This window comes from Montipora capricornis, chromosome 13 (assembly GCF_036669925.1).
Source record: "Montipora capricornis isolate CH-2021 chromosome 13, ASM3666992v2, whole genome shotgun sequence".
Classification (NCBI taxonomy): Eukaryota; Metazoa; Cnidaria; class Anthozoa; order Scleractinia; family Acroporidae; genus Montipora; species Montipora capricornis.
The window spans coordinates 27,388,506-27,401,005 of NC_090895.1; the positions used below are offsets into that span (position 1 = coordinate 27,388,506).

Genomic DNA, 12,500 nt, shown 5'->3' on the forward strand with positions numbered 1-12,500 from the left:
ACTTAGCAAGTGCTCTTGGTATCCAAAAAGAAAATTGGGGGTAACCATGCATTTTTTAGATATAATTAAGCTTCAATTTGGAAAAGAATGCCATACATTGCTTTGTATTTTAAAGCTTTTTACAAATATTGTTCATTAATTATCTTCAAAAAATGCGTGGTTACTCCTAATTTTCTTTTTGTATTTCAGTAACACTTGTTATGATCTGCTTTTCCTGCATATTCATTAAACTGCGCTAAAATACCTGCGAATTAGTAGGCACCGTCCTTAAAAACAGATCTAGGTGCGTTAAAAGAAAGCATCCCAAGTACATGTATCACCTACACAACAGACTAAAATCAAAATGGTGAATCCTGCTTTTTTTTACAAAGTTCCCTGCATGTTAAAGTTCAGAGGAATGGTTTCAAAAGAAAGTGTCTTGCTGCATTTCGTAGGTGAATGAAACTTAAAGATTTGGGTAAATGAAGTGCATTGATAATCGTAATTTATTTTCTTTTTAAGGTACCTCGTAAGAAAAACTTACAAGTATATGATGAAAACAAGTTAGGACATTCTTGAGGAAGGGCAAATAGGTCCCCAATTATGTGCCCTTTATCAGCGCTATACCTAAATCTACAGAATACACTTATAGATACATGTATTTTAACTGACACAAAAAGAAAATTATGTTTAAAAGCAACAGTTTCAATCCATTACCAGTACAACTACAATTTGAAATGAAGAAAAATAACAGTTACAACTACAAGTGCAACTGTAACTAGAAAAGATTAAGGTGATAATAAAAATGAGGAGCTTTAGATAAGAAAGCTTACCGGTACATTTGGAGCCTTAGCATTTCCTTAGAGTGAATCTACCGACTTTCCTTACTGCTTTGTCAGATGATTACATACAGCTCTGACAGAGGGCTTGCACTAATCTTTGAGTGGGGGGTCATTTCTCCTTGCCTTTATCAACTGATTTGATTCTATGGAAATTGCGTCATCTATGTAATGTGACCCCCATATTTCCCTTCCCCAATTTTCACTTCTCTGGCCTCTTTTGCAGGTGCCTCATTCGTTGTCATTGGCCTCCATGCATCTCTGTTAAGTACATCTGACACACAGGCGATCACAGATCAACTGACCATGGAGGAAGTCTAAATTTACTGATCCCTTAGATTATTGAAGCAGTAGTTTGGAAAGAAAATTCAAATGAGTGGGACATTGGACAGAAGTCTGTGGCAATGATTGTTGTCGTGAGATACAGTATTGTGTGTATAGACTTGTTGCCATGGATACCTTTAAAGAAACCATAGTAATTCATAATATAACTTTGATGAACAAGGGGAAGGAGTCTAGGTTATCACAAACAGTTTAATTTTAACACCATAGAATATAATATGCAAATATTTTAAAATGTACTTAAAGGGGTCACAACATACACATACACTACCTCTGTAAAGAATGGAGTAAAAATGCACACCACTATGGGAGAGGAAGTACTGGATGTATTGAGAGCTGCTTGACATTGTTATAAGCAGCATAGTTTTTCAAAGCATAGATGCAGCTGTAAGTTCAATAAAATAATGCTATCCAACCTCGTCAGAATTATTGAAGTTAACTGTATTATGTTCCCTTACATGTATTTTGTCTCTTATGTAACTCTTGTAATTCCAGCTAATGCAAATTCCAGTCAATACAAATGTTCAAGTAATTGAAGACATTCAGACTCCCCATGCTATGCACTCCACTTCACTACTTTTGGTAAATTTGGGGGGGGGGGGGGGTTTGGGGGTGGGGAGGGTGGAGTGGTTCTTGTTCCCTTTAAAAACGTGCTTGTATTCCCACGTTCCCGAAAACACTTCCAAACTTTTTGAAACCTATGAATTGGTTCATGTTCCCTTGTTCCCTGAGGTAATATTAATTTTGTCTTTGTTCCCCACTTCAAATATTAGCCATGTTGCATTGTTCCCCAAAACCCCTGGGAGACCATGCATCAAGCATGGGATCAACACTCAAACATGTTCAGAGAAAGGCAGCACGATTTTGTTCAAATAACTGTCTACTGCTGTCACTAAAAGTTTAAAGGATTTAGGGTGGGTCAGTCTTGAACTAATAGGGATAATATTGAGATTTCCCTTGTTGTACAAAATCATGACCCGTGGTCTTGTACAACAGAAGCAGAATTGGAACTTGTGGGTATCATAGTTGGAAATGTAGACAGGACAAGGGTACTAGGAACACATATTTCCACTCTTTTTTCCCTTGTACAATCAGATCTTGAAACACTTTGCCCAGTGACGTAGTAGAAAGTAATTCCTTAGAGTCCTTTGAGAATAAGCTAAAAAATGTGATGTAAAGTCACTTAGCAAAACTTCTTTCTTGGAATGAATAAATAAATAAAAAGATTTTAGGGCGGAGAAATTTCCGTCTCTGGCAATCGTAAGATTCTAAGTGATTTTTCTCAACGTATCCATAACTCGTCTAACTGGACGAGCCGACATGATTAAAGGCATGATTACGGGCAAATGTTCCCTCCGTTCCCATGTAAAGCGTCATACAGCTTTGCAGATCGGATGACTTTTAATTTAAGTTGAAAACGATCTGCGATTTGCTCGGCTTCCCTTGAAAATGATGGAGAAGTCATTTCATGTTGGATAAGAAAAAACATGCAAAAGATGGTATAAAATTTATATATAACAGGTCGGGCTGAAACCCTTCAAGAACACAGGGGCCACCCGGAAAAAAGATGACACTAGGTAATGTTGAGGAAAGACTGACTAATCGTGTTTCTTTTTAGGCTAACAGTGGAACGAACATATAATTTTAAAGATACGTTTCGGTCTAATCGCCACAGGTCAAGGTACTGTGTGAAAACGTTATAGTACCTTTAAAAAATGATCAATCATCCCTTTGAACTTTTTTCCGTTTCCGTCTGTTATTCAATTTGTTTGCGTCTATTCAAACTTCCTTAATTTTGCATAAATATTAAGAAATCTGACCGGACGTGTCTTCATGTTGTTGAGCTATCATCCGTGAAAACTCCATCCGCTGTTTTTAAGTTTGTTCCAGTGGTTGGACGCCAAGTCAGCTAAGTGTCTTGTTTTTTCCTGACTGCCTCAGCTACATCACACAAATCATATAGCATACAATAAATGAATTTCTACATATGCTAAAACTACTTAAATACCTAATTGAAAATTCCGATACAGCAATTGCCTTAGTTGTTTAAGGGATTCTGACTCTCTAAGGTTACATGGTAGGCTCTGTGTTCCTTAGGGGTTGCACGGCTGTAACTAAATCTACTTTTTAGATAGATAAATTGCGGCGCCGCGAAAAAAATTGCTTAATTCCAGCTCGTTTCGTGCTTAAAGCTACATTCATCAAACACAATCTCAAAGGAGAAGAGAAGCAGTTATCGACAGTTGGATACCGAAAGCGAGTGTCCATGCAAATAGACCTTTTCGGCTTGTACATTTTGTTTCCCAATACAGATCATGTGATAATACTCAGGAGGCTTGGTCCTTTGTTTTGTTCATTAAAAAGAGTGCATGCAGGCATATTCATGCATGCTTGCATGCCCTCATTTTAATGAGCGAAACAAAAGACCAAACCTCCTGAGTATTATCACATGATCTGTATTGGGAAAACAAAATGTGCAAGCCGAAAAGGTCTATTGCCGGCGGGCTGTCAAGTCACTAAATCGCTGCATAATTTAGGCATCCATTTTTATTTAATCGTATGATTTTGTTGTACATAAGTCTCTTTTTATACTTTGTAAATTGGTCTAAAAAGCCTGATTGAGAGAGTCAATAAATGTATGTATGAGTCGAGTCGTTCACTGGAACCAGAGTTAATAATAACTGCCGGAACACACGAGCTCAACAAATTGAGCGGCTTCATAGCTCAGTTGGTAGAACTTTGCACAGGCAACGCAGGGGGCATGGGTTCGAATCCGGTTAACGCAACCTTAATAGTCGTGTTCCTACAAGAGATAAGTGCTCAAGGACGGTGCCTGCTAATTCACATGTATTTTTGCGCGGTTTACTGAATATGCGGGAAAAGCAGATCTTAACAAGTGTTATTGAAATACGAAAAGAAAATTGGGGGTAACGACGCATTTTTCGAAGATATTTAATCAACAGTGTTTGAACAGAGCTTTGAAATACATATCATATCATATATCTTTATTTACCCTCGGGTTTTAGAATAGCTTGATGTAGCTAATATCTCCGAGCATTTACCCTCCCAACCATGATGCACCACAGAAGACAGACCACAACCCCGGGAACTACATGCCCTACTCTTTGCGACAAGTGTGCGGATTCTTTTACGTTCCACAGGATTATGAACATTGAAGAGTTGTGAGACGGGACCTCCGGCTTATCGTCCTTATCCGAGAAGACTAGAGAGTCTAACCATTTGCAGATGTAATTACAAAGGCAGCACTTTCTTCTCACTTATTTAAACATCTTAAACATCTCCAGCCGGAGTCGAACTCACGACCTCCCGCATGGCAGCCCGGTGCTCAACCAACTGAGCCACCGGTGCGCGGTTCTTAGCAATACAAAGCAATGTATGGCGTACTTTTCCAAATTAAAGCTTAATTATTTCTGAAACGTGCGTGGTTACCTCAATTTTCCTATTTGGATACCAAGAGCACTTGCTAAGTTCTGCTTTCTCCGCATAGTTTTGAACCGCGCAAAAATATCCCTGTATTAATAAGCACCACCCATAGGAAACCCGAGTACCTCGAGATGCGCAGAACATATGCGCTACAACAATAGTAGGCACCGTCCTTAAACTTTCCAGATAATTGCGAGGATCACTTTTCTATTGCGTCTTATACGAAGATATTTAGTTAACAATCAAGGATTGTCAAGTACCAAGTTAAAAGATTGTAAGCATTCGTTCGCTTGCGTCGTTAGTCTTGTAATATTTGGACTTCCCGTGACGTCAATGAACCAGCGATTTCGAGGTTTTTTGCAATACTGAAAACTTACCGGACTGCCAGTCATTTCGAAATTTCAAAACCTTCGAGTGGCTGACGGTTGCATAGCCACAGCGTAAGAAACTTCTGGCAACGTACCTATAGTTTACCTTAAACATTTAAGGCCCATTAATACGGGCAACATTTTTTGTGCAACTTGTCGCGCAACAATGTCGCGTTGCAAGTTGCGATGGTTTGTTGTGCGTATTACAACCTTTTTGAGCAACAAATTTTTATGTTACAAAAAGTAGAAGTTGGTAGTAAGCGCAACAAACCATCTCAACGTTGACTTGCAACGCAACATCGTTGCGCGACAAGTTGCACGAAAAATGTTGCACGTATTACTGGGCCTTTAGACGAAAAAAAACTTCCTGTTTTTGTGACTCGCCTATGGTAATTGAAGCGTTTTCAGTTCCTCTGTTTATGTGTGAAAATATGCGTAACCGTTACGAACGCATGCCGGATCACAGTAGGTAGCTGTTCAATGAGGCAAAAACGGATATCCTGGATCGACAGTCATTTACCCTGGATAATTGAAATTTAAAATGAAAAAAAAAAAAAAAATAGCAGCATTTTCAAGAATGGAAACTACAGTAGAACTATCACCCTCCAGTTTTTTTCCGCAAGGCACAGCTTGGAACTGAATACAGCTTACTGTTGATCAACATCTACGACTTAAATGCTCATACCTCGGCAAAGCCCCCGACTTACGGCCAATTTTGCACTACGTGGCTTCGCACGCTTTTTTTTTTTGCGGGAGGGGAAGGGGGGGTGGGGGCGGGGGTTTGGGGGACAGACTGGGAACTCCTTGCTTTACGAATAATGTGTGGGTCCCTTGTATCGTCCCACAGTGCTGATAAACAGAAAAGGTTGTGAGACGGGGGCCTACGGTTTATAGTCCTGATCAGAGAAGAATGGAACTCATTGGCAGATGAAGTTACAAAGTTAGCTCTTCATCATCACTTAAGCCCTTGAGTGCCTGTCCGGAAAGCACCTCATCTCTTCGCTGCGGCGTTGTTTGTATTGTTAGTGAAAATTCTTCGTTTAGGTGAAGGTGTTGGACGCCCGGCTTAATTAAAGATTAACATTTGTCCTGAAGCATTGCCGGCCAATATTAGCCAAAACTTGGTTTCAATCCACAGCTAACAATAACTGCGTACTTGAAGCTAATCGATCTGTCAACCGACAAAGCGGAAATTTTCTGTCCCGCAAAATATTGGCCCGTGAAATGATTGATTAACACAAACATAGAACGAAAAAGTTTTGACTGAAGGTTACCCCACCAAGGACAATAAACGCGTTGGCAAACAAAATGGTGAACGGCAGCGTAAATTGACGACGGCAGGCCGCTACCGATAAATAATCTACGGTGGATACTACCACTTAAGGAACATTTCTAAAATTAGGAAGTACCTCACTGAGGAAACTACGGAAATTCTTGTTCATGCGTTTGTTAGTTCAAAACTAGATTATTGTAACTCTTTATTATATGGCCTCCCTAAGCATATGATAAGTAGTTTGCAGTTTGTGCAAAACACGGCTGCTCGTATCGTTATTTTAACCAAGAAATTTGATCATATCACCCCTGTATTGATTCAACTGCATTGGTTACCTGTTCACTTTCGGATTCTTTTTAAAGTTTTATTGTTAGTTTATAAGGCGCTAAATGGTATGGCACCATTATATATCACGGAATTACTTAGTTATCGTATATGTTCACGTACGTTACGCTCTACCGATCAAAAACTTCTAGCAGTTCCGAAGTCAAGACTTAAAACATACGGAGACAGGGCCTTTTCCGTTGCTGCACCTAAACTCTGGAACGAGCTGCCATTAGATCTTATAAGTCTAGAGACAATTAATTTATTCAAGAAACATTTAAAGACTGATCTTTTTAAAAAAGCATATAATGTTTAACTTTTTGATAATTTAGAATAGGATTTATTGTGATATTTTTATAAAGAAGACTGTAAATAGGTTTTTAGTTTATTCATATTTTATTACTAGTGCCGATCTTTTTAATTTTTTAATAATTATTATGACTTGTAAAGCGCTTTGGTCAATTAGTGGAGTTAGCGCTATATAAATTATGTTAAATTAAATTAAATTTAAAAAACCATTCGGGAAGGCAGGATGAACGTCGGCCCAGTCTTAAATCCCTTTTTCATTAATTCTGTTCGTCGTCAAAGTACTTGCACACTATTAATTTTATTAACAACAAGTAGTGTACGGAATTCGCGGAGTTTCGTTCTAGCCTATCTAGCCTATTCTCAATAGAAAAAAGTGACCGTCTTGGCAGTGAACACCTAGCTGCGCTTAGTCTTTGGTAATGAACACCACCTGAAACACATGTACACTGAGATAATGTGGAAATTTATAAGAGTTCTAAACAGCATGTTGATCTTAAAAGTTCCGCTATCCTGTCAAGGCAGATCGCAGATTACCTGAAGTATCAGAGACAAATCGGAAATAGCAAATGCGTGCAGCAGCTGAAACGAAACTTGTTCTTTACCTTACTTTAGTGAGTTTCACAACCTTGGTTGTACGAAATTCCATTTCAACCTAAGTTATGATAAGGATCACACAACTGACACAACGGAACATGCAGAGCTCCAATTGAAAGTGTCCTCATTACATGGCCAGTCTACAACGCCGGGATCTTCGCGGTTTCTTTAACGTTCCATGTTGTTAATAAGAAGGATTGTAAGAAGGGATCTACAGTTTATAGTATTATCCGAGGAGACTTGAAAGTCAAACCATTTGCTGTTGTCAAACTAAGGCAGTGCTTTCTCCTCAGTGTTGGTCCGGCCGGGTTTCGACTTGACCGGCGACCTCCCGAACGGAAGCCCGATTCTCAACTGGAAAGAACTTTAACTTTAAGCTTATTTGAGGGTTATGCTCTCTTCAAACTGGACAGTAAAATTTGGCTTTAGGAGTATTGAAAAGAGAGACAGAAAAAAAAAAACAAGCAGAAACTCATCTCGCGTTAAGCCAACTTGGTTTACAACGCTATCGCGTTTAAACTTCCTAACTCTTCAAGTAAACGATGCTCTGAGAGCATCGTTAAATGAGGGTGCAGCCCGTTTTTCCGGGTCGGCATCCTATTGGGCTGGATTCCAACTTCCTTCCTCTTTTTTCAGTTGTTTTGAAAAAATTTCGATCATATCCTGCATGGAGTGATTATTTCCTGAGCGTCATGAAATCTATTCAACTATATTTTACGCCTTAATTTAACAAAATAACATTCAGATCATTTTTTCCTTTGTAGTATGTTACTATTGAACCAAACAAACAATGCTGAAATAAGTACCTATCAGCAATGGGTGACATTTATTTCCTCTGTTGGGTTTATAAAAAAGGCCAGCCTTGGTTTACCATTCATTCTACAGGTGTTACCTGTTAGGTAAGAGTATTCATACAGAGGGTCCATGTTTACCGAATTTCATATACAGGAAGTCTAAAGTATATATTCGTTTTCTTGCAGGGGCCATAAAAAACATCTTCAAGTAGCTTTTCAAGTAAGTAACAGTTATTTATGTTTAATCTTTTTCTGAAAAGTAAAAGCAATTTTTCGTTATATTTAAATCTTAGCCGGTGGGAACAAACTGTCCGCTTTGGCAACCCGGATAATTGAGAACTCCTCGAAGGCTGCTCATACAATTTGACGAAAGACTTTGAAAACAGTAAACCACTACCACCTAAAGCAACTTTATAACATATATTCCAATTCTAGAAGCGTAATTATAAGTTTAACTTAAAAACTAGGTATTTTCAAGCACTTCTTATAATGATTTTTCAGCGTTTTATTCAACAGTGAATGTCTCCAGTACAGCTAAACTTTGTTATTTCGAACTCGAGTATCTCGAATTCTCGGCTATGCCGAATTTACAAAATTTTAGTTTCTAAAGAAACTGTGGTACTGCGTCGGTGGGAGATTGAAACAGAAATTGATTTTATTATATTAACTCTGATTTTATCAAACGAGTTGATAAAGGTCGAATAACTACCGTGAAAGATTTGGAAAGCTGACGTTTCGAGCGACGGAGGGCTAACGCTCGAAACGTCAGCTTTCCAAATCTTTCACGGTGGTTATTCGACCTTTATCAACTCGTTTGATAAAATCAATTCCTATGCCGAATTTACGTTCATTTTCCTTGGTTTTCCCCTTTTTTTTGAGTCGTTTTACTACGCTTAATTCGACCTCGGTCAGTTTTTGTTATTCCTAATTACTTGCTTGAACGAACCTCTAATTTTGGGGCTGCATGTCTCTGAATGTTTTTATTTTTCAGTTGCGATTTGAGCTTAAAAATGTTCTTAAGTTGTGTGGTATACTAAGTTTGACTAAAAACTGAGCTGTCCTTCAGTGAATCATGCAATAACATTGTTATTGTAAAAAACATCCGTTTATAAGTACTTGAGTTAATCATCCTGTTGTCAATATTTTGTCTTCAAGTAAAGAACAGTTTTTTTTTAACAAATTCGGCATTTTTATTGGTCGTGAAATTGAATAATTGAACACAAGAACTACGCGGTTGAAATAAGGACTTTTGTCCTATGTAAAGGAATCCAGGTCGCCCTCGGATTCTGGATCCTGAATAGTGGATCCCGGATCCCGGATTTCGAGTCGTAGATCCCGGATGCCAAACTCATGGGTTCCACCAAAATGGATCCTGGATTCCATCGAAATCTGTAGATTCTGCATGGATTCCATACAATGGTTTCCGGATTCCAAAGCCAATTCTTTAGTAACAAAATAAGCAAACTTATGATGGTCCTTATGAAAATAGAAAATATACTGCAAAGGTTGGTCAAGACAACGTGAATATAGGCGTTGTTACAATATTTCGGCTGGCCAACACCAGCCTTCTTCAGGTTTAAACCTGAAGAAGGCTGGTGTTGGATAGCCGAAGTATTGTAACAACGCCTATATTCACGTTGTCTTGACCAACCTTTGCAGTATATTTTCTATTTTTAAAGTTTTTTGGTGTGGTCAAGATCTATTTTGATCCAACGTAGAGCAAGTTTTGATCGTACACGGTTCTTGCAGTGGTTCAATCCTTAAAATTAGTCTTATGAAAATGTCCACTGCTGCTACTACTACTACTACTACTACTACTACTACTACTACTACTACTACTACTACTACTACCACCACTACCACCACCACCACCACCACCACCACCACCACCACCACCACTACTACTACTACTACTACTACTACTACTACTACTACTACTACTACTACTACTACTACTACTACTACTACTACTACTACTACTACTACTACTACTACTACCACCACTACTACTACTACCACTACCAGTACCATTACCATTACCATTACCACTACCACTACCACTACCACTACCACTGCCACTGCCACTGCTGCTACTACTGCTACTGCTACTGATTTGCTGCTGCAACTGCGACTGCGACTGCGACTGCGACTACGACTACGAGCGCTACCGCTGCTACTGCTACTGCTACTACTACTGCTACTGCTGCTACTGCTGCTACTGCTACTGCTCACTGCTCCTACGACTATTTTACTACTCAGTATTATTTTACTGGCAGGAATATGCCTCCCTCAATAGATGAGCTTTCAGGAGGCGTAAAATAGCTTATACACTGCCATCCTTTCGAATAACCACCTATTAGATCAAATGTAAAAAAAGCCAACAAACAGGGAATCCGGGGAAAAGACAATATACAATATTCGAATTTCCAGTATAGCAACTAATGAAGACAAATTGTTCCCATGAAATCAGATTACAAAGAGAAGAGGCATTGCTGAATATGGGAAACCTTCCAGTTATCCAGGAATTGGGAACCGGTTTTCAAGCGCTTGGTGACCACGTGACAGGAAACCCTGAGAAAGCTCGAGAGAGATGGGATAATTATTACCATGAAAGTGTCGTTGGATCAGCATGGGCTGGTGCTGTAGAGAGATCTAAAGGAAATGAAGATAAGGCAAAAGAGTATTTTAGAGGCTTTAAACGAGCGACTGGCAAAGCCATATTTGGCGGCGGTCTGTTGAGAGACTTTCCAGTCTTTCACGAGCTCGCTGTGAGTGGTGAATCTCTCGGAGACATCATTAGTAGTGGAGACACTGCGGCTGCGCGAACAAGATGGAAGATGTACTTAGAGAGCAGTGTGATTGGTGGAAGTCTGGGCACCGTAGCAGCCACTGTTTCTGGTGATAAGCAGAGAGCTCAGAAGCTGGGACGAGGTTTTGTTAAGGCCGGCTTAAGGTTTGGCGTGGCTGGTATCAGCCTCGGAGCAACTGCATCTACTGCGGGAGCCGCTGCCCTTTACGGAGTCGCTTCTACTGCCACTGGGGCTGTAGTCGGTGTTTTGACTGGGGCTGCTTCAACTGCAGCCACACAAGTTATAGATGAAGGAGAAGTGCACGACCCCAGTGCAGTTATTGGCAATGGTTTGTTTGGTGGTGCTCTTCTGTGGGCAAACGGGGCTGCTACCGGGTTATGTGCAAATAATGCTGCGGGTGTGTTCCCAAGGAGTCCTCAGCAAGACACAGCAGGTACCTGAGCTTATGCCCCGATTCACCCATTAGTCATGTCCCAAATGCAATTATGGATATTTCCGTTATGTTTCCATGCCAAAATAAACTGTACAACGAGTTGGTTAAAAAAGGAAACCATTCCAATAGGCCGTTTCCTAGTTCATGTCTGCCTCCTCTTCAAAGCGAGTCTAAGTGCGAAGTTTTTGTTATGAAGAATAGTTTTCATTCATATGTAAAGTAGAACTAATTACCATCACATCGCACTTAGACTCGCTTTGAAGAGGAGGCAGCCATGAACTCGGAAATGGTCTATTGTCTGGACAATTCATAGGTTCATACATGGAAAAGGGATTCTCTGACGGTCTGTTTCTGTTACCTTTGTCTTCTCTTTTCTCTTTGTTTCTCCTTTTCTTTAATTTTTTCGCACTTTAAGACTGATACATTGAGGACATCTTCTAGATCTTTTTTAATATTTTGAACCTCAAATCAGGGAATTATAATGCTTGTCGATTTTGCAGAGTTTGAAATTTTTCCTTCTAATGACGACGCTGCGACCAGCCTCATTCCCATAATTGATCTGCATGGCACCAGAGATGTTGTCATCATCATAGACGGTTCCGCCTCGGTTCAGAGCGGCGATTTTGATGATGTCAAAACAGCACTTGGACACTTGATGACATCGGTGAACCAGAAGTTAGTAGACACCAAATATGCTGCTATAACATTCTCAGACACAGCCACACAAGTGAGTTTTCCATTTTTGCCTTGCGATGAAGCAGCAGAGAAGATAGAAAATATCCCTTATCCTGACGGCTCCACAAACGACCAGTCTGCACTCACGGAGGCGAAGAAACTATTTGATAATCCTTCTTTTGGTAAATGTTTAATTAATAATGATATAGATGATATTACATGGCCGCGCTGGGATACGGATTTTATCCTCGGGTGCTGATAGTATCTCAACGAGTGAGAGGTACTCTGAGCACGAGCCGGAAGATAAAATTCGTAT

General features: G+C 39.6%; 2 protein-coding genes across 2 annotated transcripts in view; both read left to right on the forward strand.

Moving 5' to 3' along the window:
- LOC138029671 (prenylated Rab acceptor protein 1-like) overlaps positions 1 to 1,575 on the forward strand; it is a 7,230-nt gene extending 5,655 nt beyond the window's left edge. Inside the window, exon 4 of the mRNA XM_068877384.1 lies at positions 1,045 to 1,575. Coding sequence (XP_068733485.1) covers positions 1,045 to 1,139 — 95 coding nt within the window. The 3' untranslated portion in view covers positions 1,140 to 1,575. The remainder of the gene's footprint in view (positions 1 to 1,044) is intronic.
- A 6,773-nt stretch (positions 1,576 to 8,348) lies between these two features.
- The window catches only part of LOC138029669 (cartilage matrix protein-like), a 9,499-nt gene continuing 5,347 nt past the window's right edge, over positions 8,349 to 12,500 (forward strand). The window contains exons 1-4 of the mRNA XM_068877382.1: positions 8,349 to 8,371; positions 8,453 to 8,486; positions 10,737 to 11,509; positions 12,010 to 12,366. Of these exons, the coding sequence (XP_068733483.1) occupies positions 10,765 to 11,509; positions 12,010 to 12,366 (1,102 nt within the window). The 5' untranslated portion in view covers positions 8,349 to 8,371; positions 8,453 to 8,486; positions 10,737 to 10,764. The remainder of the gene's footprint in view (positions 8,372 to 8,452; positions 8,487 to 10,736; positions 11,510 to 12,009; positions 12,367 to 12,500) is intronic.